The 24,422-nt window shown below is 38.1% G+C and overlaps 1 protein-coding gene across 1 annotated transcript in view; it reads right to left on the reverse strand.

Moving 5' to 3' along the window:
* LOC127555916 (coiled-coil domain-containing protein 50-like) overlaps window positions 1-24,422 on the reverse strand; it is a 53,088-nt gene that overhangs the window by 16,241 nt on the left and 12,425 nt on the right. Inside the window, exons 2-7 of the mRNA XM_051988646.1 lie at window positions 16,207-16,269; window positions 12,608-12,737; window positions 11,641-11,731; window positions 7,843-7,912; window positions 4,711-4,847; window positions 244-306 (exon numbers count right to left, since the gene is read on the reverse strand). Coding sequence (XP_051844606.1) covers window positions 244-306; window positions 4,711-4,847; window positions 7,843-7,912; window positions 11,641-11,731; window positions 12,608-12,737; window positions 16,207-16,269 — 554 coding nt within the window. The remainder of the gene's footprint in view (window positions 1-243; window positions 307-4,710; window positions 4,848-7,842; window positions 7,913-11,640; window positions 11,732-12,607; window positions 12,738-16,206; window positions 16,270-24,422) is intronic.

Genomic DNA, 24,422 nt, shown 5'->3' on the forward strand with positions numbered 1-24,422 from the left:
GTTCACAACATATTTTTGTTGTTATTATGAAAGGGGTTCCTGGTACAAAAAGAGTTGGGAATTACTGATCTAGCCCAATAATATTGAAATATCTTCCCCAAGAGACATCATTGTAATACTACTGGTTGTCTTCAAGAATAAAAGATGATCAACATGTTCTCAGAGTAGATTCTATCTACAGAACCAATCTGGTCCTAAGAATGAAGCATAAGAAAAGATGGCAGCTAAAGTCTCTGCCCTCACCTCATCCTGGGCCACTTGTGCAGTGCGATAGTCATCATTGCGCTCCCGATTCCTTCTTGTTCTCTGGCAAGAAATGAGAAGTTACGGTTAGTATGCTTTCCTCTTGCCCATTAATTACACCCTACCTACTGAACATTATGAATCCTTCATGTCAAGATCTCCTGGAAGTGAGCCTGACATTCTTGAAGGCTCTATCAGTGAACCCCAAGATGTGGGGCGAGGGGAACCCCAAGTTGGAATGACTCAGTGCATATGCCCAGCATCAGCCTCAGGAGGCTCAAAAAAATTTAAATATAAGAAATTTTCTACAAGGTAATGAAGTTTGGAGGCACAGGGAAAGAAACTGGGCATAGAATCAGCAAAATTCATCTCATGAGTTCAGATCCGGCCTCAGACGTTGTGGGATCTTCAGCAATCACTTAACCCTGTTTTCCTCAGTTTTTTCAACTATAAAAATGAGCTAGAGGAGGAAATGGAAAACCACTCCAGCATCTTTGCCAAGAAAGCCCCAAATGGGATCATGAAGAATCAGAAATGAATGTAATGAATGAACAACAACAAATGAATTTTGGAAGCTAGCTAACATAGTATGCTGGAAGAAGAATTAGATTGGGAGTTAAAATAAATGGGTTTAAAGCCTAGGTCAGTCATTGTCACCTATGTGACCTTGGCCCCAATCACTTTGGCCCTGATGGTCAACTAAAAAACCAAAGGGTTGGATTAGATGATGTTTTGTTGGTAAATATTTAATAATCAATTCAACCCCTTCCTCAAAAAAAAAAAATGTACACAAGACACACTTTTAAGTTTTATTAGCATTTTAAACATTTTCTCCATCACTTTCTTAGGTCTTTATGCTCAACAAAACAACAAATCAAGGCTTAATTTATAGCATTTGTCAATTTCTGATTTGTAAATGCTTATATTGAAAACATAGTTAATAGTTAAGATGCATCTAGAGGGCCTAAAGTCAGGAGGACCTGAGTTCAAATGCAGCCTCAGGCACTTAATACTTCCCAGTTATGTGACCTTGGGCAAGTCACTTAACCCCAATTGTCTCTACCAAATATATACATATTTACATTTATTTATTTATTTATTCAATTATTTATTTACTTGGCTATCTATCTATTTGTTTATTTATTTATTTGTAGTTAAGCTTTCTCCAGCACAGTCCAAATTAAATGGCCTTTCTAACTCGATACAAGTGGTTCTTAACCAGAGGCCTGTGAATTTGTTTGTTAAAATATTTTGATAATTATCTTTCAATATCATTGATATCTTTTGTAATCCTATATCTATATAAAATGATAATTGATCATTATATTTCAATATCACATGTAAAAGATTTTTATAACTATATTTCAATATTATTAGGTTCCTTTGCAATTGTAGGAATAAATAATATGTTTTGATAACTATATTTCAATATCATTGGTTTCCTTTGTAATTTGATGTATTTTGTTTTATGCATTTAAAACCATGATTCTAAGAAGCATCCCCTGGGCTTCTCCAGATTGTTCATAGCTTCCATGATATAAAAAAGGTGAAGAATTCCTACTCTGGATCTGTGTTCTTTGGGGTCTTTTTTCCAGCTCTAAGTTTATGATATGTAAAGCAAGGATGAATTGTGGTCTGCATGGACAGAAGGTGACTCAGGAGGGATGAAATAACAGAGCTTTTAAAGTACTAAAATAAATGCAAATACATGCAGGAACTGTGGTTTCATCAGCAAAGGAAATTTCGAGGATAGAAAAATTCTGTTCATTTCTATAGATAGGTTATAGCCTATTTATGACTTCTAGATAAGAGGGAGGGAAACTGTGGCCTGAGGCCTAAAGACCTTAAGTCAGTGTTCATAGAGAGAAAGAAAAAAAGAGGAAATCTAACCATCAAACTTCAGGTACAGGAGAACACAAAGCTCCTTAGAGTCTATTTGAGCCAGAAACTAAGCAATGACACAAAATTAAAACTGAGCTTTGTTATCAAGTGGATGCAAACAGGAAAATAAAAAAAAGTGCACCACTTGAACTGAAGGCTGCTCATTCTGAGAACATAAAGGGATTTAAGAGCCTTTTAAAGTCCATCGTGCTTAACTAGAGGTGTACAGAACCCCAAGGTACAAATAAAAAGTTTATGAACTTGGAATTAAAAAAAAAGGCATCTTCCTTTTTCCTAACTCCAACTCTTTTGTAATCTCAGATATTTTATTTTACGCACTTAAAGATATGATTCATGAGTCTGGGATTTCACCAGATTGTCCAAAGGGATTTGGGGAAGCCAAAAGATCCAGAACCCCCAGTTAGATATTCTTGCAACTCTTAAGATCACTTGGATTATCCCATTTCCTTCAGATAAATACAACTTGATTATAACCCTAGGCCTTTTTCCCCACTCAATATCAGAATCAAAGGTGGGACTCAGTCTCCCAGTCTCGTTCTGCTCTACAGATCTACTCAGATCTCTGTGATGTGGACTCTTGGGCCTTCAAAGTTGAAGTTCCTTCTCTAAGACTTTGGGCTAACTACTTCATTCTCATCCACTAGTTTGAAGCTCAGTTTGGCCACTGTCATCTGGGTGACCTTAGCCCAATCATTTAGTTCCTCTGGGCTTTAATTCCCTCATCTGTAAAATGATAGGGTTGGATAAGACCCAGGGTTGTGTTGCTTAATATTTAATAACCAGCTTCTCAAAAACAATCAAAAATGCATGTAGGACATAACTTTTAAGTTTAATATACATCATGACCATTTTCTCCATCACTTTTAAGACTTTGTTGTCAACAAAGCAATAAATCAATCCCTGGTTTGTGGTTTTAAACTGAGGCATAAAACTGGAGAAAATAATTTCCAACACTTCAAAACTGATTGCAAATTATCTTTTTCAACCTCTTGATAATCACATAATAGAAAGGTTGAGGGATGAAGAACATGAGATCCTTTTTGGTGATTTTTTTGTTGGTTGTAAAAAAGCATTCGACATGGGAAAGTCAGATGAAACCTTAAAACAAGTCATCTCCCATGTGCATTTACAAGATTCTTGGAGAACATAATATTTGGGAATGTCATGGATAATTTGAGGGCATTTTAAAGCCCATTGTTGAGAGCAGAACTTCTTAACTTGAGGCTCACAGACCCCAAAAGTATCCATGGAAAGATTTCAAGGATTTTTGAACTTGAATGAAAAGAAATAGGGGAGTAAAATCTTCACTGTTGGAGTAATAATCATAATAACTAATAATAATAGCTAAGGATATTCCCTTAAGAAAACAAATGGCATCAATTCAACCAGCATTATTAAGGGCTTTCTGTGGGCCAGACAAAGTGATAGGGAGGTGCTAGGGAGGCAAAGAGAGCGCAGAAGAGTTCTTCAACCATAGAGATTTGGGTACACTAGGTTTTGGTTTTCTTTTTAAATAGTTAAAGTAAAAATGGTAGTGAAAAAAAGGGAAGTGAAGGTGTTTAACCGATCCCAAGAAATGTATGATCAATACTTGAAAGTGGGAAGAAAGATCACATCCCACTCTACTTGCAGTAGACATTGGTGGGGTTTATCTCTAACATATGCTTGTCTGTATCCCCTAAAATCTACTTTACTTCACCCCCAACCTCCCTGGGTATTTCCCAACCAGCCTAGTTCTGAGCTGGCTGCTGGCCCTTTGGTCAGTTATAAACTAACCACTGCTACCTTGGAACCCACAGCAATGGTGATACAGGTACCACTGGGAAACTCCACAGCACGGCCTTTTTCTGCACCATTTCCTTTTGGGTTAGGGTGGGCTAAAATGACTCATTTAGAAAGTGCAGGTATGGGTGGGTTATGAACTAGATCACAAGCTCCATTTTATTTTTTCCCTCCATTTCCATTCCCCCCCGCCCCAAATTTCCCTATTTCTATCGAGGACACTCCTATCCTCCCAGTCACCCAAACTCACCAGCCCAATATCATCTTTGATTCTTCATTTTCCTTCAACCTCCATATCCCATCAATTTTAACCTCCCTATATGTGAAAATATGTATATTTTCTCCCCTCATAGTGTATCCTCGTACAGATCCTCATCTCCTACCTGGACTCTACAAATGGCCTCCTAATTCAACTTCCATCTATTTCCATCGAATCCACTCAACTGCCAAAGTGATTTTCCCAAGTAAAGGTTTGAGCATCTCATCTCCTGCTATTCAACAAACTCCAGTGATTCCCTAGTGCCTCCAGGATCAACATCTATGTCATCTTTGTCTCATCCTTTAAAAATTGTTATTCTCTAAGTTTTATAATGCACATAATTATTAGTATATAAATGCATTTATATAATAAGGAAACATATTAGGTGTGTGAGCTTGAGGATTTTTACTGAGAGGGTTGTATAATTTTAAAAGTTTGGAGACTGACCGAGAAAAAGAAAAAATTCCACTTTTTGGTGAAATGATCAAGAAAAATGTGTGGGCCAAGAACTTTTCTGCACCTACTATATGAGTCTCCTCTTCTTCTTGCAATCTCCAGGCCAATTCTTCATCTTGTTGGAGTTGCTCTTGACTTTGGAGTTCCAGCTCAGCCATTTGCCAGTTTAGGTGGTCTGTGTCGCTATGTTCGGAGTGATTCACATCTGAGCAAGAGGAAACAATCATAGCCATCAACGTCAAGTAAGATTGAAGAAAGAATGTCTAGAGCGGAGGTATCAAACCCATGGCCCAGGGGATCCCTGAGTGCTGCTTCAATCAGATCAAAATGCAACTGGGCAATTTTCAGATGAAGAAATTAAAGCCAGTCATATGAAAAAAAATGCCCTAAATCATTATTATTGATTAGAGAAATGAAAATTAAATTTTTTTTGTATGTATGAGGTACACCTCACATCCATCAGATTGACTAAGATGACAGAAAAAAATGATAAATTTGGAGGGAATGTGGGAAAACTGGGATGCATTGTTAGTGGAGTTGTGAACTGATCCAGCCATTCTGAAGAGCAATTTGGAACTATGCCCAAAGGGCAAGAAAATTGCATAGCTTTGATCCAAAAAGAGTCACTTTTGGACTTATATATCAAAGAGATTTAAAAGAAGGAAAGGGACCCACATGTGCAAAAATGTTTGTGGCAGCAAGAAACTGGGAACCAAGTGGATGCCCATCAGTTGGGGAATGGCTGAATAAATTATTGTACATGAATGCTATGCACTACTATTGTTCTGTAAGAAATGATCAGCAGGATTTCAGAGAGGTCTGGAGAGACTTACATGGACTGATGCTGAGTGAAATGAGCAGGATCAGATCACTGTACACAGTAACAGCAAGATTATGTGACGATCAACTATGAAAGATTTGGCTCTTCTCAGCAATACGTTGATCTAAGACAATTCCAACAGAGTTGGGAAAATAGCATCCATATCCACAGGGAGAATCATGGAGACTGAATGTGGATCAAAGCATAGTACTTTTTTTTTTTTTTTTTTTTTTGCTGAGGTACTATGCCCCAAAGCATAGTATTTTTTATCTTTGTTTTTGTTTGCTTGTTTTTTTCTTATGTTTTTTCCTTTTGATCTAATTTTTCTTGTACAACATGACAAATATGGAGATATGTTTAAAAAATTGAACATATTTAGTCTATATCAAATTGCTTGCTATCTTGATAAGGGAAGGAGGAAGAAAAAAATTTGGAACTCAAAATTTTACAAAAATAAATGTTGAAAATTAAAATTAAAAAAAATTTAAGATGTATCTGGGAAATATTTAACAAAATAAATAAAAATATAAAAAAAAGATAATGTTACATTTTAAAAGTAAATCAACATGTGGCCCACAGGGACCCTTATGTCCAAGTGAGTGACTCCCATTTCTATTTGAGTTTGATCCCATCTGGCATCCTGCTCTGATTTTTGTGTCTAAAGAAAGGAAGGATTTTTCCCTTTTTTATTGTTTTTTTTTCTGGTTACACATGTACATTAATTTTTTAAAAATACACATTTCTATATGAATCATGTTAGGAGAAAAAAATCAGAGCAAAAGGGAAAAACCACAAGAGAGGAAAAAAAAAAAACAGAAGAAAGAAGAGAGGGGAAAAAACAGAAGGAAAAAACAAGTGTTGATTTACATTCAGTCTTCAAGGAGGGGAGTTTTTAGCCACATGTATAAATTATTTTTAGATAGAAAGTCAGCTTTGGAGCATGGAAACACCTCAACTGTAGTCCTATCTCTGACCCAGACAAGCTATATGCCCATCAACAACATGCTCTGTACTCTTTGATCTGTAGAAGAGCTCATCTTCCTTCAGATAGCAAGAACTTTCCTCAATGGATCTTAGACATGTAAAGAAATGGCCCCCAACCAAAAGAGATGAAGTCCTTAATGCTGTTTACTTTAAGACTATAAGTCACATATAAGGAACCAGTCTATATCAACAGAGGAAACTCCCTTACTAGGAATTCCCTATATATATAAAATCTCAGGTCTAGACTTTTCTCTCTCTCTTTCTCTTTCTGTCTCTCTGTCTCTCTCTCTCTTTCTCTCTCTCTCTCTATCTCTGTCTCTCTTTGTCTGTCTCTGTCTCTGCCTGTCTCTATCTATCTCTGTCTCTCTGTCTGTCTGTCTCTGTCTCGCTGTTTCTCTCTCTCTGTCTGTCCCTCTGATCTTCCCCAAACTAGGTAAATGAAAACAGCTTGGTCTTTGGAGTTGGAGGACTTGGTTTCCATTCTGATCCAATCTTTTCCCTGGGTGACTCTGGACAAGGCAGTACATCCTGGGTCTCCAATTTCCTCATCTGTACAACCAAAAGACTTCTGAGTTCCAATCAGCCCTCAGACACTTGCTGTGCAATTCTGGACATGTTTGCCTCAATTTCCTCATCTCTAAAATGGGGGGTTAATAGTATGTACCACCTCCTATAAAATTATAAAACTCAGAACTTCCTAACTCCAGACCCAGAGCTCTCATTCACTGTGCCACCAACTATTCAAAATTTTACAAAAATAAATGTTGAAAATTAAAATTAAAAAAATTTTAAAATATAACTGGGAAATATTTAACAAAATAAATAAAAAATATATTAAAAAGATAATGTTACATTTTAAAGGTAAGTCAATATGTGGTCCGCAGGGATCCTTATGTCCAGGTTAGTGGCCTCCATTTCTATTGGAGTTGTGAAATATGTATAATTCAGTTCCCTACCTTTTGGCATCTTTGCCATTTTGGGGGAGTGTAAGGTGAAAGCTCAGAATTGTTATGATACACATTTCTCTTATATGGGACACTTTTCCACATGAATGTTTTAGAATATGACGACTTGGATCTTAAGAATTGATATAAGAAGGCATTCCCTGCCCAATGATGGCTCCTATTTCTTTGAAGAAGTGTGGGACTATGTGTATGAAACTCTAAGAATAATATCACTCTTTTTCAAAATTTTGGTTAATTTTGCTGTATTTTAAAATCTTTTTTTTTCCTCCTCTTTTTCATGCTAAGGGATGAATTAGGTTAGGAAATGTCAGCAATGGGAAAAAAAAAAAAAAAAAAAACAAAGATACCGATAAAAATTGATCATGAACAAATAAGCAACTACCAGCAGGTGGAGATGGATTCATTTCTGATTTCTCTCTCACGCTCCCTACCTCTTGTGCTGTGGGAGCTCGGAAAGGAAGATGCTTCTTCTTCTAACTCTTGCAATTGCTTGGCTATTTCCTGTGACAGAAGGAAAACAAATTAGAAGGAAAAGCAATAAACCAAAACACTCAGAAGACAGCTCTCAAGAGCTTCCTTATCAGTCTGAAGTCATCGGTGTAACCTCATCACATCACCAGGCTGTGTTTTGTACCCTGCGTGATGGTACAAAGTCAAGCATCCCTGCCTCCTGACAGAGAAGTCACAGATATGACATGGAGAATGATATTTTTTAAAAGATATTTGGCTTAATTAAGCATATCTATTTTAAGGTTTTTTTTTTTTTAATCTTCCCTTTCCCCCTACTTCTTTCCCTCCTAAGAAAACATTCAGAGACATTCAGCATTTTGCTCCAGGTCACACAGCTAAGTAAGTGATAGAGTCAGAATTTGAACCCAGATCCTTCAATTCCAGATCAGGGACTCTTTCCATCATAATAAGGCAGACACTGATGAGGTGGATCCCATCCAAAGGAAAGTAATGAAGTCAGCAAGAGGATGCAAGAACATACTATTTCTCTTCCAGTGTAAAACTCCCCAAAAGCCCGAAAATATTTAACAAAATAACTAAAATAATACAATCCAACATAGATAATGTTAACTTGTGGTTTTCCAAGTCAATATGTTCTCACCACATTTGTTTTTGGATGTGGTAAATTTTAGGAACAGGAGACTTGTGGTTTATGAGAAAATTGTGGTCTAGTGCCATCTAGCTGTGTATCATGGTAATCAAGAATTATTATGCTGAGTCCTTGAGAGATAGAGCGGAATAAGAGTTAAAGCATTAAACGTGAGGTCAAGAAGCCCTGAACTTAAAGCCCGCCTCAGACCCCTGTGTGATCTGGAATTATCACAGTCAGTTTCCTTATCTGTAAAGTGAAGGGGTTCACTCACTGACCCCAAAGTTTTCTTCCAACTCAAAATCTAAGATTCTTATACCTGAGAATCTAAGATGTAAAATTTTTTTTTGAGATGTCATATTTACAAATTACAGAATTGTCACATCCATTTTGGGGATGGTCAGATTTTGCTGGTTACCACTCTATGAACAGCAATTCTCAGGCAAAACTCTGAATGATAAATGAGCCACGTGAACAGTATAGCCCCATAAACTGTATTTTTTTTTTCCTACACTCTCAATTTAGGATAACAGTCTTAAAAAAGAGAGAATTTAGTCCATCACCAATTCACAGACTTAGCTGGTCAGCTCCTCCCAAAGGTGATGGACCTAATACTGATAACAACAGCAATAATATTTATCTAGTCCTTGAAGGTTTGAAAAGTGCTTTATAAACACCATTTCCAGGCATTCTTACTATCCTTATTTTACAGGTGAGAAAACTGAGGCAGAGAGGGGTAAGTATTTTCTCAAGGTCAGAGAATTAGTACAAGTCTAAGGAAGGAGTTGAACTCAGGTTGTCCTTCCTCCAGACTCAGTGCTCTATCCATTGGGCATCAGGACACTGTGGAAAGGGAGCAAAATTGCATGTTGCAATCTTCTTGCTACCTCTAAGGTCCTAAAATCCTTCTGTAAGAATTCACAATGGTACAATTTGAGAACCATCCATTAATAAACATTTATTAAACACCTACTATGTGCTAGGCAGTTCTGGAGCTGAAGAAATCCTGAGTTCAAATCCCAACCCGAAACTTAAGGACTTGGTGACTTTGAGGACTCTCTTGGTCTCAATTTTCTCATTACTATAATAGCAGTGGTTCTGATTCTAAATCTCTGACTCAGATTTCTTCATAAAACAAAGCAAAACAAAATAATGAAGAGGAAGTTGAAGGAAATGAGGGCTATAAAGAACTTTCACCACAAGGGGACAGTGAAGATGAACTACCATGTGTTCATATTCCTAAAGTTTACCAAATCCTAAAATAAATATGGTGATTCATACAACAAAATCCAAGGTATGAGATGATGGCTTATTAATTTTTTGTCATTGTAACCCATGAGGGGAAATGAAATGCATTATCAGAGTTATTATCAAAATCCCTCTTAATTCCAGTATTTTTGGTCTTTAATTAATCCCTATTTATATTTTTTATCACTTAGTTCATGTATATTTATCCTCATGTTGTCTCCCCCATTAGACTGAAGGTTCCTTGATGTCAGGGACTGTCTTTTGCCTTCTTTTTGTGCTGCCAGTACTTACAACAGTGCCTAGCATTCAGTAGGCACTTAATAAATGCTTTTTGAATTGAATAAAATAGAATGATAATAATTGAGCTAGAAGGGATCGAAGAGGAATGATTATTTAGTACAACAACATTTTACAGAGCAGGAAACTGAGGCCCAGAAAAATCCTAAAGTCACCCAGGTAATAAATACAAGAAAATAAGAATGGAACCCATTCTTATGTCTCTGTGCCCTCCTGCTTCCATGTCCATTTTATAGATTAGGAGATAGAAATGCAGAAATTATTTGAAGAAGTTATTTCAGTAAAGGATCACCAGTGGCTGGATGTCCTTATATATAGATTTCTGGACCTTTGAATCAAAAAGAGCTGGGTTCAAATCCAGCCTCAGATACTTACTAATTGTCAAATCACTTAACCCCTGACTGCCTCAATTTCCCCAGCTATAAAATGGGAATCATAATAGCACTTTCTTCCCAAGGTGGTTGTAAGAATCAAATGAGATAATATTTATGAAGTACATAGCACAGCTTGTATTATATAGTAGGCATTTAATAAATGCTTATTTCCTTCCTTCCTAGAATCCTCTAAGTCATTTAACCTCTCTAAGCCTTGATTTCTTCATCTGTAAAACAGGATTATTATCCTGTAACATCTACCTCACAGTGTTGTTGTAAGGCTCATATGAGACAATATATGTGAAAGTATTTTGCAAATGTTAAAGCAGCATATAGACTGTTATTATCAATAATAATCCAGAAGAGTCATCATCTTTCAGGTTGATAAATCATAGACATCTTCAATCCACAAGTATTTCTTAAATCCTTTCTATGTTGTGGTCATGGGATTATAGATTCAGGAAATCTTTGAGTGAGTCAATCAACAAACATTTACAATGCTTACATTATGCTAAGCAATTGGGGATATAAAGAAAGACCCAAAATAGGCCCTGTTCTCAAGGAGCTTACAATCTAAGTCTCCATTGATCCCTTCACTGGACAGAGAAGAAAACTGAAAAAGGGAATCCAATTCCCTATGAATTGCGCTGGTATCACAGAAATTCAATGTGTATAAAGGGAGGCTCCTCTGTGGCAGATTTATGGGAGGGATGGAAAGCTGTCCAGGATAGGCTATAACCCTACTCTAGTAAAGGAAGGGCCTTCCTCAAGGACTATACAGATAGATTGGCATTTAAGTGAGTCTTGGACAAATGACTGAAATGGAAATACTTTGTCCACATGATGAGAAGGCAGGACTCAAAGGAAAAGACCCTGTGGATGGGAAAGATTGAAGGCAAAAGGAAAAGGGGACGGCAGAGAATGGGATGGATAGAGGGGGTCATGGAAGCAACAGACATGAGCTCGGACAGACTTAGGGTGATCGTGGAGGGCAGAAGGACCTGGCATGCTTTGGTCCGTGAGTCACTGAGCCAGACACAGAGTCATTCTCTCTAGCAAGGAATTCGAACCAGAAATCTGAATTTTATGTCTTGGGTTTCAGGGTTTTCCTCTAAATGTTTGCCAGCTTATTAGCTCCTTCTGAAACTATGGTATCTCAATGGGAAGCCACCTGAGCAGAGCAGCGGGCCAGAGGCCATCCCATCCAATACCTGATCATCTTCTTCTCTCTGACGACACTCCTCTGCTTTTCTCTGAATTTCTTCCTGGATTGATCGAGCCAGCTCAGAGTCACTCTCTTCCCTAAATATCAGTGAGAAGAATGGGTAAGAGGAAGACAAACCAAATACATCCCATTGTATTTTAGGTTTGATTTTCAACCGTGGTATACAAGGAGCAGGAACATCTCTAAACAGAAAACAATCCTGCTGGCCCAAAAGAAATAACCCAACTTCAGGGTCTGCTTCCAGCCATTAACAAACATTTATTAAGCACCTACCATGGGAAGGACCAGGTGGGGATGTAATAACTCGATTTCTGGGTCTGCCTCCAGTAACAAACATTTATTAAGTACTTACCATGGGATGGACCAAGTGGGGATGTAATAACCCAACTTCTGGGTCTGCTTCTTGCCATTAACAAACATTTATTAAGCACCTACCATTGGGATGGACCAGGTGGGGATGTAATAACCCAACTTCTGGGTCTGCTTCTAGCCATTAACAAACATTTATTAAGCACCTACCATGGGATGGACCAGGTGGGGATGTAATAACCCAACTTCTGGGTCTGCTTCCAGCCATTAACAAACATTTATTAAGCACCTACTATGGGATGGACCAGGTGGGGATAATTAATAATAAATAATTGAAATAGAATGACCTGGAAGTAGAAAAACCTGAGTTCCAATCTGGCCTCAGACTAGCTGTGTAACCCTGGGCAAGTGACTTCACCCTGTCCACTTCAGTTTCCTCAACTACAAAATGAGCTGGAGAAGGAAATGGCAAACCATTCTAGTATTTCTGCCAAGAAAAGCCTAAATAGGGTCATGAAGACAAATCTTCTCTTTCCATCTCCCCACTAATAGGAGTTATAGAAACAAAAATAGGTGGTAAGAATTCAAAGAATTTGTGGAACAGAAAAGCTGGGGTGACGGAAGAAGGCTCTGTGGTCCCCTACATTTTTTTCTGTTGGTGAGATTTTCCCAGTTCTCTTTCCTGATTTTCCACATCTTGCAGCTTTCGGGCTATCCGAATGTCCATCTGAACAAGCTGACTCTTCTGCACGTTGGAAGCATAATGTTGTTCAACTGTATGCAAAAAAAAAAATGTAGAAAAGCCTGATTAGACACTTCATTGGCAACAAAACCTACCTGTGTGGTCCTCAACCTGCCTACCTGCTTTAGTTGTTCAAGAATATCCTGAGGTTTTAAAACAATCCATTTTGGGGGAAATTGTCATAAGATCGGAGATTTAGAACATGGAGGAACCTCAGGTATAATAGCCTCAATGGACCGATAAAAGCAGGCTGGCACTGGGATGCCCCAGGGATGCAAAGAAAGGTACAAGACGTCCCCGCCCTCACAGAGCTCGTGGGGGAGCCAATAAGCAAAGAATCATATATAAAGAAGCCATAGAATGGAGATTATTAACAGAGGGAAAGCATTAGACAGAGGTGATGAGACAAAGCAATCTTGACATGGCAGACAGCCAGTGAAAATGTCAGGGGTGGGAAGATGATTTTTTTTTTTTTTTAAATGAGGAAACTTAAGAAGAAATCCAGGACTGATATGGTTTTTGCACCAATTCAGTTTGACTGATAATAAATCCCTGATTCAAGGAAGGCACCAAACAAGCCTGTGCTGAGCAGAAGGGGACAGATCAACTGGAGAATGATATGGACATATCCTGGTGACAAGAAGCCCATTAGATGCTTAACTATGAATTTAGCAGATGGGGGAAAGGACATGGGCCAATCCAAAGAGCAGGAATGCCCTCTAGTGGCAAGTCAAGCCAACCGGGACCAAGAAAGGGGCAGATCAAGGGCACAAATCTACGGAGTACTTAGAGAGAGAGTAATAAAAATAACAGTACTACGGCAACATCAATATTATAGGATGATCAATTCTGAGGAACGTGGCTCTTTCCAACAATGAGATGATTCAGGCCAGTTCCGATGATCTTGTGATGGAGAGAGCCATCTGCACCCAGAGAGAGACTGTGGGAACTGAGGGTGGATCACAACATAACATTCCCACTCTTTTTGTTGTTGCCCACTTGCATTTTATTTTCTTTCCTTTTTGACTGATTTTTCTTGTGCAGCGAGACCATTATAAATATGTTTACACATATTGGATTTAACATTTATATATAACATGTTAAACCCTGTATAAAACATGTAAGGGAGAGTGGGGGGAAGAGATTTTTCTAGATTTTCCTGAAACACAAGGCTATGCGAGGGTCAATGTTGAAAAATTATCCGTGCATATGTTTTGAAAATAAAAAGTCAAAAAAACCCAAATAACAGTACTTATCTCCAAGGCTGGGTTGCCGAGTCAATGACACCATGATATCACTTATCTCTAACTTCTAAAACTCTGATCAGTATTGAGCTTTCTAGCCACAGTTTTGTAGCAAAACTTATGACATCACCATGAGTCACATTTTCATAAGGCTTTACAGTTTTCAAAGCAACATCGCCTAGTGGATAGAGAGCTGGCCTTAGGGGCAACAAGAGCTGCGTTGGAGTCCTACCTCTGATACCACTGGTTTAGGAATCCAAAGCAAGTCATTTAAACTTTCAGTGTCCTAGGGATCTATGAATTTTAATTTTTTTAATTTTAAAAATAAACTTTTTTATAATTCTATTTCAATATAATTGGTTTACTTTGTAGTCCTTTGCATTTTATTTTTATGCATCCAAAGACATAATGCTGAGAATGAATCTATAGGCTTCCCCAGATTGACTGTCAAAAGGATCTACGATACAAAGAGGGTTCTAAGAATATCACTTTTAGAGAAGCCTTCCTTCCTCCTTCTCCCTCTCTTTTTTCCTTCCTTCTCTCCCTGTCTCTTCCTTCCTTCCTTCTTTCCTTTCTTTCCTCCTCCTTTTCTTCCTTTCCTTTTATTTCTTCTTTTCTTTCTTTCTGCCTTCATTTTTCCCTTTTTTTCTCCATTCCTCCTCTTCCTCCTTTCTTCCTTCTTTCCTTCTCTCTCTCTCCTTCTGCTTCCTCCTTCATTTCTTCTCTTTCCTCCTCTCTTTTTGTCTTCCCTCCATCCCTCCTTCTCTTCCTTCCTTTCCTTTCTCTTTCCTCCCTCTCTTTTCATTTTCTCTCCATCCCTCTTTCTTTTCCCTTCTTCCTTCTTTCCTTTTATTTCTCCCTCCATAACTCCTTCCTTCCTTTCTTTCTTCTTTTCCCTCTTTCTTTCCTTTTCTTTTCCCTCCATCCTTTCTACTCTGTCCTTCCTTCTTCCCTTTATTCCTCCCTCCATAATTTGTTCCTTCCTTGCTTCCTTCTTTCCTTCCTTCCAATTTTGAGATAAAAGGACCCTAGACATTCATCTAATCCAATTCCCCCATTTTCTAGATAAGGAAACCGAAACTGGGGTAGGAAAAGTGCTTTGCTTAGGTCCCAGGCCTTCAGAAAAAGCTGGCTGTCCCAAGAGGTCATCTCCATGTCATTCTTTTAGTGTAACTTCTCTATAAAACTTTTATGTCAGACTGCTTTCCATTAAGTACTAAAATGGGAGCCATTAAAATAACACTGTCCATTAAAATAATAATAAAAAAAATTCCACAGTGGAGAAGTAAAAGGATTTGGCATTTGGATAATGAAGTATCACACTGATAACCATTTTCTGACGTTAAGTAAGAGATAAACATCCCAACATTCAACTTGAGACTTCTTTAATTGGTTAATGCTGCCTAGATAAAGCTTGAAAAATAAAGGATTTTTTTTAAGCGCCAGAAAGATTGGGTTTGGACTCAGAAAGACCAAAATAAATAAAAAATAAAACAAATCATGAATTAAGGCTTACTATGTGCCAGGTATGGCAGCTAGTTGGTGCAGTAGATAGAGACCTGAGCTTGAAATCAGGACAACTCAAATTAAATCCAGCCTCAGACATTTACTAACTGTGTCACTTAACTTCTGTTTGATTAAATGGTTCAGTGGATAGAGCTCTGGGCCTGGAGTTAGGAACTCCAGTCTAGGAAGCAGATTGGGAACTGATTCCTAACTTAGTGATCTGGGAAAGAGGAAAGCCTCAGTTTACAAAGTTCAATCAAATGCAAAAGATCAGGAAAATTCTTTCTTGTATCTTTCTCAGAGATTCCATTACTTGGCATAGAGAAGAAGGAAGGAAACAAGCATTTAGACATTTAAACAAACATTGGCTCTCTGAGGAAACAAAAGATATGAATAATAACATGTTTTTAAATATAGATGGAACCAAGAGAAGAGTATTGCAATGATTACTATAACATAAATAAAAATAATAACTAAAAGGCTGAAGGTTGCAATGAACAATCTTGGTTCCAGAAGACATATGGTTACAATCACCACCTCACCCACGTGCAGGAATTATCCTTCACCATGTTGACTGATTTGCTTAATTGTATTTCTTTGTAAAATAGAGACATCTATTGTGTCTTTGGTTGGGGAGGTGGGGAGAATAGCAGATGCTGGGAAATATCTGTGATGTAAAAAACAAGATGTTTTAATGAGCCTTTTAAAAAATTTGTTGCTAGGATAATTTTGGCTTCTGAAGAAGACTTACTTTCTTGTTTCTGCAAACAATGAGCCAGGGCTCCATCTTCAAGGATAGCAAAATCTTGACGAACTGTCAAAAAAAAAGTAAGATAACAATTGATTGGTAGAAATAAAACTTACTTTTGATACCATACATTGGGCCTTTTATCACATGAGATTTTTGAACAATCAATGAAAGCAAAAGGTTTCCATTATTCATTATTCATCATATCATTGATATAATCATCAATTATTCATAGAATACTCTTTCTCTGTGCTTCAGAACTTGGGGGAGATAGAAGCAACCATATACCACAGTTTTTGCCCTCAAAGACCTTATATTCTAGTTGGAAAAGAGGTCACATATGACATAGAGAAGCTCTGCGCTGGAAGGACTTCTTACCTGTGTATCCTTAGGCAAGTAACCTTAATCTGTCTTGCCTCGGTCTCCTTGGCTGTGAAAAGAAGTTAGTTCTCTAGAGATTTTTTTAAGTTTCTTAGGTTTAGATCTAGTGTGATCATTTAGAGATCATTTGGTTCAACTTCCCAGTCCCCTTACCCCCCAACACAGTCATCCAGAAGCTAATTAAACATTCCCAGGGATACATACATCACTATTTTGCAAGATGGCCCATTCCAGTGGGAAAATCCCTCATCCCTGCAAAGTTTCATCTTATACTGAGCTGCAATCTTTTACCTACAACTACCACCCCCTGGTCCTAATTCTGATCCCTGGGATCAACCAGAAAAAGTCCCAATCTTTTGAAACTTCCTTTAGATATTCTCCTCAGCCCCCTACGATATAGCTGATAGATGGGTATGCTGGTAAATTTTTAATAACCAGTTCTTGGGGAAAGGGAGTAATAGGAGATAAAGGAGGAAAAGAATGTATACACAATGCATTTTAAAGTTCAATGAGCATTATTACCAACTTCTCCACTATTTTGTTAATTCTGGACAAGCAACAAAGCAATAAATCAAGCCTTGAGCTGCAGCATTTGCCAATTCCTGAGGTGTCCAGTGAAAATTTAATTGGACAATTAAAGAAAGCAAGTTGTCTCAGTCTCAGTCACACCATCATTCTTTCTCTCCTCCCTCTTGTGGCTAAACTGGAAGAGGCCCCAGTCTACAAGTGGAGCCTCACTTCCTTTCCTCTCACTGTCTTTCCATCTCCTTGCCATTGCCTCCTTATCCTTCTGAAACTGCTCTCACCAACATCACTACTCATCTCTTCCTTGACAAGACTGGTGGCTTTCTCCCAACCTATTGTCTTTGACCTTGATAATGACCTCCATTGGTGCTCTTCTTGATACTCTCTTCTCTCTAGGTCTCCATCCTTCCCCTCCTGGTCCACTTCCCACTTCCCTGATCACTCCTGCTAAATCTTCATCCAGGTCACCCTTTCTAACCATGAGCATCTTTTCTCCAGGACGTTCTTCTCTCTTCTCCCTTTATATTACTTCACTTGGAGATCTCATCAGCTCTCATGGATTTAATGATCATCTCTATGCTGTTGATTCCTGCCCCTAACTCTGCTGATCTCCAATCTCCAACTGCCTTTCAGATATCTTGAATTATAGATCTCTTAAACTCAACATGTCCCAAGTTGAACTCATTATCTTTTCCCCAAACTCTTCCTGCTTCCAAATTTCCTTGTTACTGTGAAACTACATGTCATCTTCAGTTCCTTCCTAAGTCTCAGCCCCCATATCCAAGCTGTTACCAAGTCCTGTCCTTTCTACCTTCATAATATACCTTGTACATTCCCCCCTTCTTTCCACTCCCCAGAAGAGCCTATGACCTCACAGCTGACTCTAGCCTTCTTCTTGGTCTCTCTTATCAAATTTCCCTACCTAATCCAACCTCCACTCAACTATCAAAGTGATCGTGAACAAGTACAGGTCTGATCAGGTAAGTTAATGGCACATCCTCAGGAAAACATAAGACCCTTAAGGGTAGGTATTTTTAGTCCTAGAGATACAAAACTTGGCACATGATAGGCACTTAAATGTTTGATGAATTAAATTGAATTGGGAAAAAATATTTTTATTAGTATATTTGAGAGCCTGAAATAGCATTTTTTGGCCACCAATGTATCACTCAGCACATTCTTAGCTATTACAAGTTAAATTCTCATGTGTAATCATGGGCAAGTCACTTAACCCCAATTGCCTCAGCAAAAAACAAACACAAACAAAGAAATTAAATTCTCTATCCTGTATTTGGTGCAATTAATTTTCTAAACCTAAATTGAGGACTTTATATTTACCATGTGATATTTCACTGGTTAAGAGCATTATTAGCTTGACCTCTGGAGGTGGCAAAATATTTAACCTCCTTAGACCTCGATATTCTCATTTGTAAAATGAAGGAGTTGACTTAAGTCAATGCAGGCCCCATCCAACTTCTAGAAGGGGCCTTAAGAAGTTAGTTTGCATGTCCAGATGGCACATGTCAAAGCCAGGATGTGACCCTGGGTCTCCTGATTCCAAATTTAGGACTCTCTCTCCTGGGCTTCACTGACTGAGGACATACAATTAGGAAAGGCTTTGAAAGTCAGGTGGGCAGATCTTCCCTAGTGGATCACTGATCCAAAGAGATGACTACACTTTTGGGAAAAAAAAATTATAAACTATCAAGAGCTATATGAAAGAATATTCCAAAAACTGAAGATATGAAAACATCAAGATAATTCTGGGGTTTCACCTCACTCTCAACAAATGGACAGAGGTGTCAAAAGATAGGAATGGTTAGTGATGTGGGAAGAAAGGTATATTAATGCACTATTGATGGGCTTGTGAATTAGTCCAACCATTCTGTAAAAGAAATTGGAATTATGTTTAAAAAAAACACTTAAAATATTTCATACCCATTGATCCCAAAATTTTATTGCTAGGAATATGTACCTTAAAGAAATCAAAGAGGTATGTCTCCATGGAGAGACAATTGTTTAATTTTCAGTGAGCTTTTACACTACAGAAGTAAAACATGGTTTGATTTATTATCTTGTTTATTGTCTAGACTTAAGAAATTGATGGAGAAAATGTTAATAATGTAGATAAAACTTTAAAAAATGGATCAGGTATATAGTTTTTGAGAAACAGTTAGCAAACATTTACCAGCATGTTCCTTATATCCCAACATATTCATGGCAATGAACTGAAATAAAGTAGATGTGGTACATGAATATAATAGAATATTAATGGGCTCTAAAAAACCAGTACAAGGAATTCAGAAAAAAAATGAGAAGATTTAAATTAATTGATGCACAATGAAATAAGCAGACCCAGGAAAACAATATAGTCACTACAAAATTTAAATGAAAACTGAATGATATGCAATTATAATGACCCAGAAGAAATGAGAAAAAAAAAAGTATCTATTCTATTTTTGTAGAGATTAGGGCTAGGGATGGAAAATACACAGATTCATTTGAGGTTTTGTTAAGTTTTATTCATTGACCTCAGGGGACTTAATTTTTTTTTTTTTTTGATTAGGTAAAAGAGGCCATTTTCTACCTCCTTTCTTATGTAGCTTTAACTACTGACTGAGCATTGTCTCAGTCAGACTGAGACCTGTTAAAGTCCTTAGCTTAAAAAGGCCAACGTTTCCCATTGCATCCAGGACCATCTCTGGTAGTTGGGAATCTCTATGTGGCCACTGGACCAGATGGCTCTGGAGGGGAAAGTAAGGTTGGTGACTTGCACAGCCCTCCATCACTGAAATCCAACTCACTTGCATGTCATGGCATCTCCTCCCTGATTTCATGGTCCCTTTCCAGAACAAAGGACCAACAATAGCAACAACTTCCTTCTTCCCCCCAATCACAATTTGAAAAAATTCTTTGTTACAAGGAATAGCAGGGTAGGAGAAAGGGAAGGATAGAAATACATTAGGAAATTAGGGTGATATAAAAACAAAAGCTCATTGATAATTTATTTCAAACCTGCAAAAAAAATTACATATAACAATGGAAGAGAGTATAATATTGAAGACTTTGCAGCAGGAAGGAAACAGAAGGAAGCTTTAGTTTAATCTGGCAATGGTAGGAAATTCTGATTAGAGAAAGAAGAGACTAGTAGTCAAAGACATTAGCAAAAGGCTGCCAAAGAAAACCAGGCAGTGATAAAAAGCTTTGATCCCAGAGGGGGTGGCCATGAGCCCAGATGAGAAAGGATGAATGAGTAACATTTCACAGGAAAAACTGAAGAGCTGGGGAAGGGAGGGGATGAAGAAAAGGATTAATCAAAGTGGAGTACAAGGTGGTGACTGGGAGAATGATTATACACAGACAGAGGCAGCCAATTTGGGAAGGAAAGCTGGAGGAAGGTGACCAGTTTAATTTTAGACCTGAGTTTGAAGTGACAAGAGGAGTTTCTGGGGAAAAGTGTAAGCAGTTGGAAATATAGAACTGAACTGGATTGTGTGTATGAAGATAAGAGATTTTTTATTTCTTTTTTTTTATTAAAGCTTTTTATTTTCAAACATATGCATGGATAATTTGTCACCACTGACCCTTGCAAAACCTTATGTTCCAAATTTTCCCCTCTTCCCCCCATTCCCTTCCTTAGATGGCAAGTAATCCAAGATATGTTAAACATGGTAAAATATATGTTAACTTCAATATATGTATACATATTTATACAATTATCATGCTGCAGAAGAAAAATCAGATCAAAAAGGAAAAAATGACAAAGAAAACAAAATTCAAGCAAATAATAACAAAAAGAGTGAAAATGCTATGTTGTGAGACACCATCCGTTCCCACAGTCCTCTCTCTGGGTGGACAAGAGATATTATTAAATAATAAGGGGAGACAACATATATAAGTTCTGGTGTGCAAAACTGCAGAAAAACCCATAGTGTTTTTGTTATTCAGTCTCACTCTTAGAGACCCCATTTTGGGATTTTCTTGGCAAATACTGGAATGATTAGCCATTTCCTTCTCCAGCTCATTCTATAGATGAGGAAACTAAGGCATTCAGGAAGTGGCTTGGCCAGGGTCACACAGCTGCTAAGTGTCTGAGGCTGGATTTGAACTCAGGAAGATACTTCTTCCTTATTCCAAGACCTAGCTGCCCTTCCACAATGCAGGTTAATAAAAGCAACTTAGGAATTGAATAACACTTGAAGTCCCTCTTTCCACTTAATGGAAAAGTCTAAAAATTATTAGCAAACCATACAACATGTAAGTTTACTCATTTTTCCTATGATAATAATACAACAATAATTCATGATTAGAAAAATAGCACCTTATGTGTGTTATCTTTACTCTAGAAATTGCTTTTTGATGTATTTCCCTACTTCTGGTTTCCAAATTATTCCCTTATTCCTAAAACACAGGTTATTCCCTTCTTCAAAAATCCTCTATGGTTCCCTATTGTCTCTAGAACAAAATTCTAGCCCCTCAGTCTGGCATTGAAAATCTTTCTCTATACAGTGACCACCTCTTTTCCAGCCTCCTTTCATTGGGCCCTTCATGTATCAACTGTTGGGATTATACTAGCTGGTCCTATTATTCGACTTTCCTTCTCTATTCACAAGTGGTCTCCCCTGGCCAGAATGTATTCCCTCGTGACCTTCCCCTCTCAAGACCTACATCTCCCTCCCCTTTCCCTCTTGAAATTGCTTCCCATATAATTTGGTTTGGTGATGTACAGAGCTAATTCTCCTTTCCCATCTCCTCACGTAGAATGTAATCTCTCTGAAGGCAGGGTCTATTTCATTTATCTTTGAATTTCCAATGCCTAAGCTTGGTGCCTGAAACAAGCAAATATTGATTATGTTTCTGTTCAATTGAATCTGAAGCAATCTGGGCCCTTTATAAATGCTTGTTGATTGACTTGTACATTTACCTTTGGATTCTGGTCTTTCTCTGGACTATGCTTCTATGTCTAAAGCCAGGAAGACCTACTGAATTTGAAGCTGGAGGATCTGGATTCAAATCCAGACCTTGCCACTAAATAGTTGTGTGACTTTGGGCTGATCATTAATCTCTGGGAGCCTCAGTTCTTTATCTGTAAAATGAGAAAGCTGGGTTTTCAAGATCCTTTCAGGATCTAAATCTAATCCCATCTCATCTAAAACTTGCGAGCAACTGCCCAGTCATGGGTCTCACAGTTATTTGCCGATGATATATTTACCTGAACACTAGCAGAGGTTCCAGATCTCATGAATCTGCTAAACTACATTAGGAGGTGATGGAAAGGTCTAGTTGGAGAGTCCATGCTGCCTCCCGGGGAATGAAGGAAACAATAGGGTGAGAGGAGGGCTGGGGAGACTACAGATGGAAAACCTTGTGTCCTCAGCAGCTTATCCTCTCAATGGAAATTCTTAATGGGTAGGTGGGGTGCAGAGAGGAAGGAGAATGAATGATGGCCAAAGATGCCCATTTGCGCCATGGAATAATACTGGAGGTGAAGCGATGGTGTGTAATTTGGCAGGAGGAAAACAATGACATCAAGGTAGGAACAAGCCCCGGCTGATGACCAAAAAGAAGGCATTATTTTATGTCCCTTCATCAATCTTCTCCAATGTAATTTTAAATGGTCCCCAAAGGTCACTGTCAAACTGGGCTGTGGGATTTACAGGAAGAAAGTCTACTGAGGAGAATAAAGGCCATTATTATCAGGTCAGGCGTGGGGGGCACAGAAAAAACAGCATCAGATGGGGCTTGAATGTTTCTGAACCCGTTAATTTTATTTCAGGTTCAGGTTTTATTTTCAGAGAATCAAAGACTTGCTGATTTGCTAACGAGACCTAAGGGAGAATCATTTAAAATTCTCTCTGAGTTCTAATCTATTACACAATTGGTCTAGATGATCTCCATGATCCTTAGGGGCACCATAGTGCACACTGCACTGAGTCAGGTAGACTCAACTTCCTGAGTTCAAATCCAGCCTTAGACATTTACTGGCTGTGTGACCCTGGGCAAGTCACTTCACTCTGTCTGCCTCCGTTTTTCTTTCTGTAAAATGAGCTAGAAAAGGAAATGGTAAACTACTCCAGCATCTCTGCCACAAAAGCCCCAAATGGAGTCACAAAGAGTCAGACACGACTGAATAACAGATGAACCTTTCAGTTTTAGGGTTTGTTATTTTTCAGTTATATCCTAATTCTTCCTAACCTCATTTGGGGTTTTCTTGGCAGATACTGGAGTAGTTTGCCATTTCCTTTTCCAGTTCATCTTACAGATGAGGAAACTGAGGTAGACAAGGTAAAGTGACTTGCTCAGGATTACACAGCCAGTAAGTGTCTGAGGCTGGATTTGAATTTAGGAAGAGGAGTCCTCCTGATTCCAAGCTCAGTGCTTTTATCAGCTGCACCTCCTAGCTGCTCCACTTCTAGATCTATGATTCTATAAATGATGAAATTGTAGCCTCTATTAAGTATTGGAGTATTTAAATGTATTTGGATGACCTTTAGTCACATCTTTGGAGATAGGGACTCTTTTTTGGAAGGGATGTTCCCTAATATCATCTTCAAATAATGTACTTACCAAGGTGCAGATATTTCCTATTGAAAGTACAAACTAGGAGGGCAGCTGGATGGCACAGTGGACAGAGCACCAGCCCTGAAGTCAGGAGGATCAGAGTTCAAATATGGCCTCAGACACTTAACACTTCTTAGCTATGTGACCTTGGGCAAGTCACTTAACCCCAACTGCCTCAGCAAAAAAAAAAAAAAAAAAGAATATGTATATAAACTGGGTGCGGACAAGTCCTGGATATTTCTAGTGATTTCAAAGCAAGAGATATATACTAGATATGAACAAGTTCTTACATAATTTGGCAGAAGTGAAGTATTTTTTGAGTCATTAAATTAAATTAGAAAGAAGACACACCAAATGTATTGAAATTAGCCATATCTTTGTATTTCAAAGAAATTTTAGGAAGAAAAGAAATACTGCGAGAAAGCAGCCCCCTGAAGTCTGTGAGAAGGGAAGTGGAGGACAGGTAGGAATGAGACTCAACGAGCATTAGACGCCTCCCCCTAATACAGCCTCTAATTGATCAGTTGTGAATTTTGGGCTCCCCATTGGCAGTGGCTGATGGTATTGTCTCCATTAGGACTGAGACACACTTAGGACAAACTAGGCACAGCAAGGAAAGGACTGACTTTAAGCACTGAGAGTTGGGAGACTGACTCATAAGGGGAACAGGGAAAAGGAAATTCTAGTTACCAGAAACTGTAAGTAATCCTTAGACGAGGTGTTACCTAAATTTAAGCCTCCTCTTCCTGATA

Source organism: Antechinus flavipes, chromosome 3 (assembly GCF_016432865.1).
Source record: "Antechinus flavipes isolate AdamAnt ecotype Samford, QLD, Australia chromosome 3, AdamAnt_v2, whole genome shotgun sequence".
NCBI lineage: Eukaryota > Metazoa > Chordata > Mammalia > Dasyuromorphia > Dasyuridae > Antechinus > Antechinus flavipes.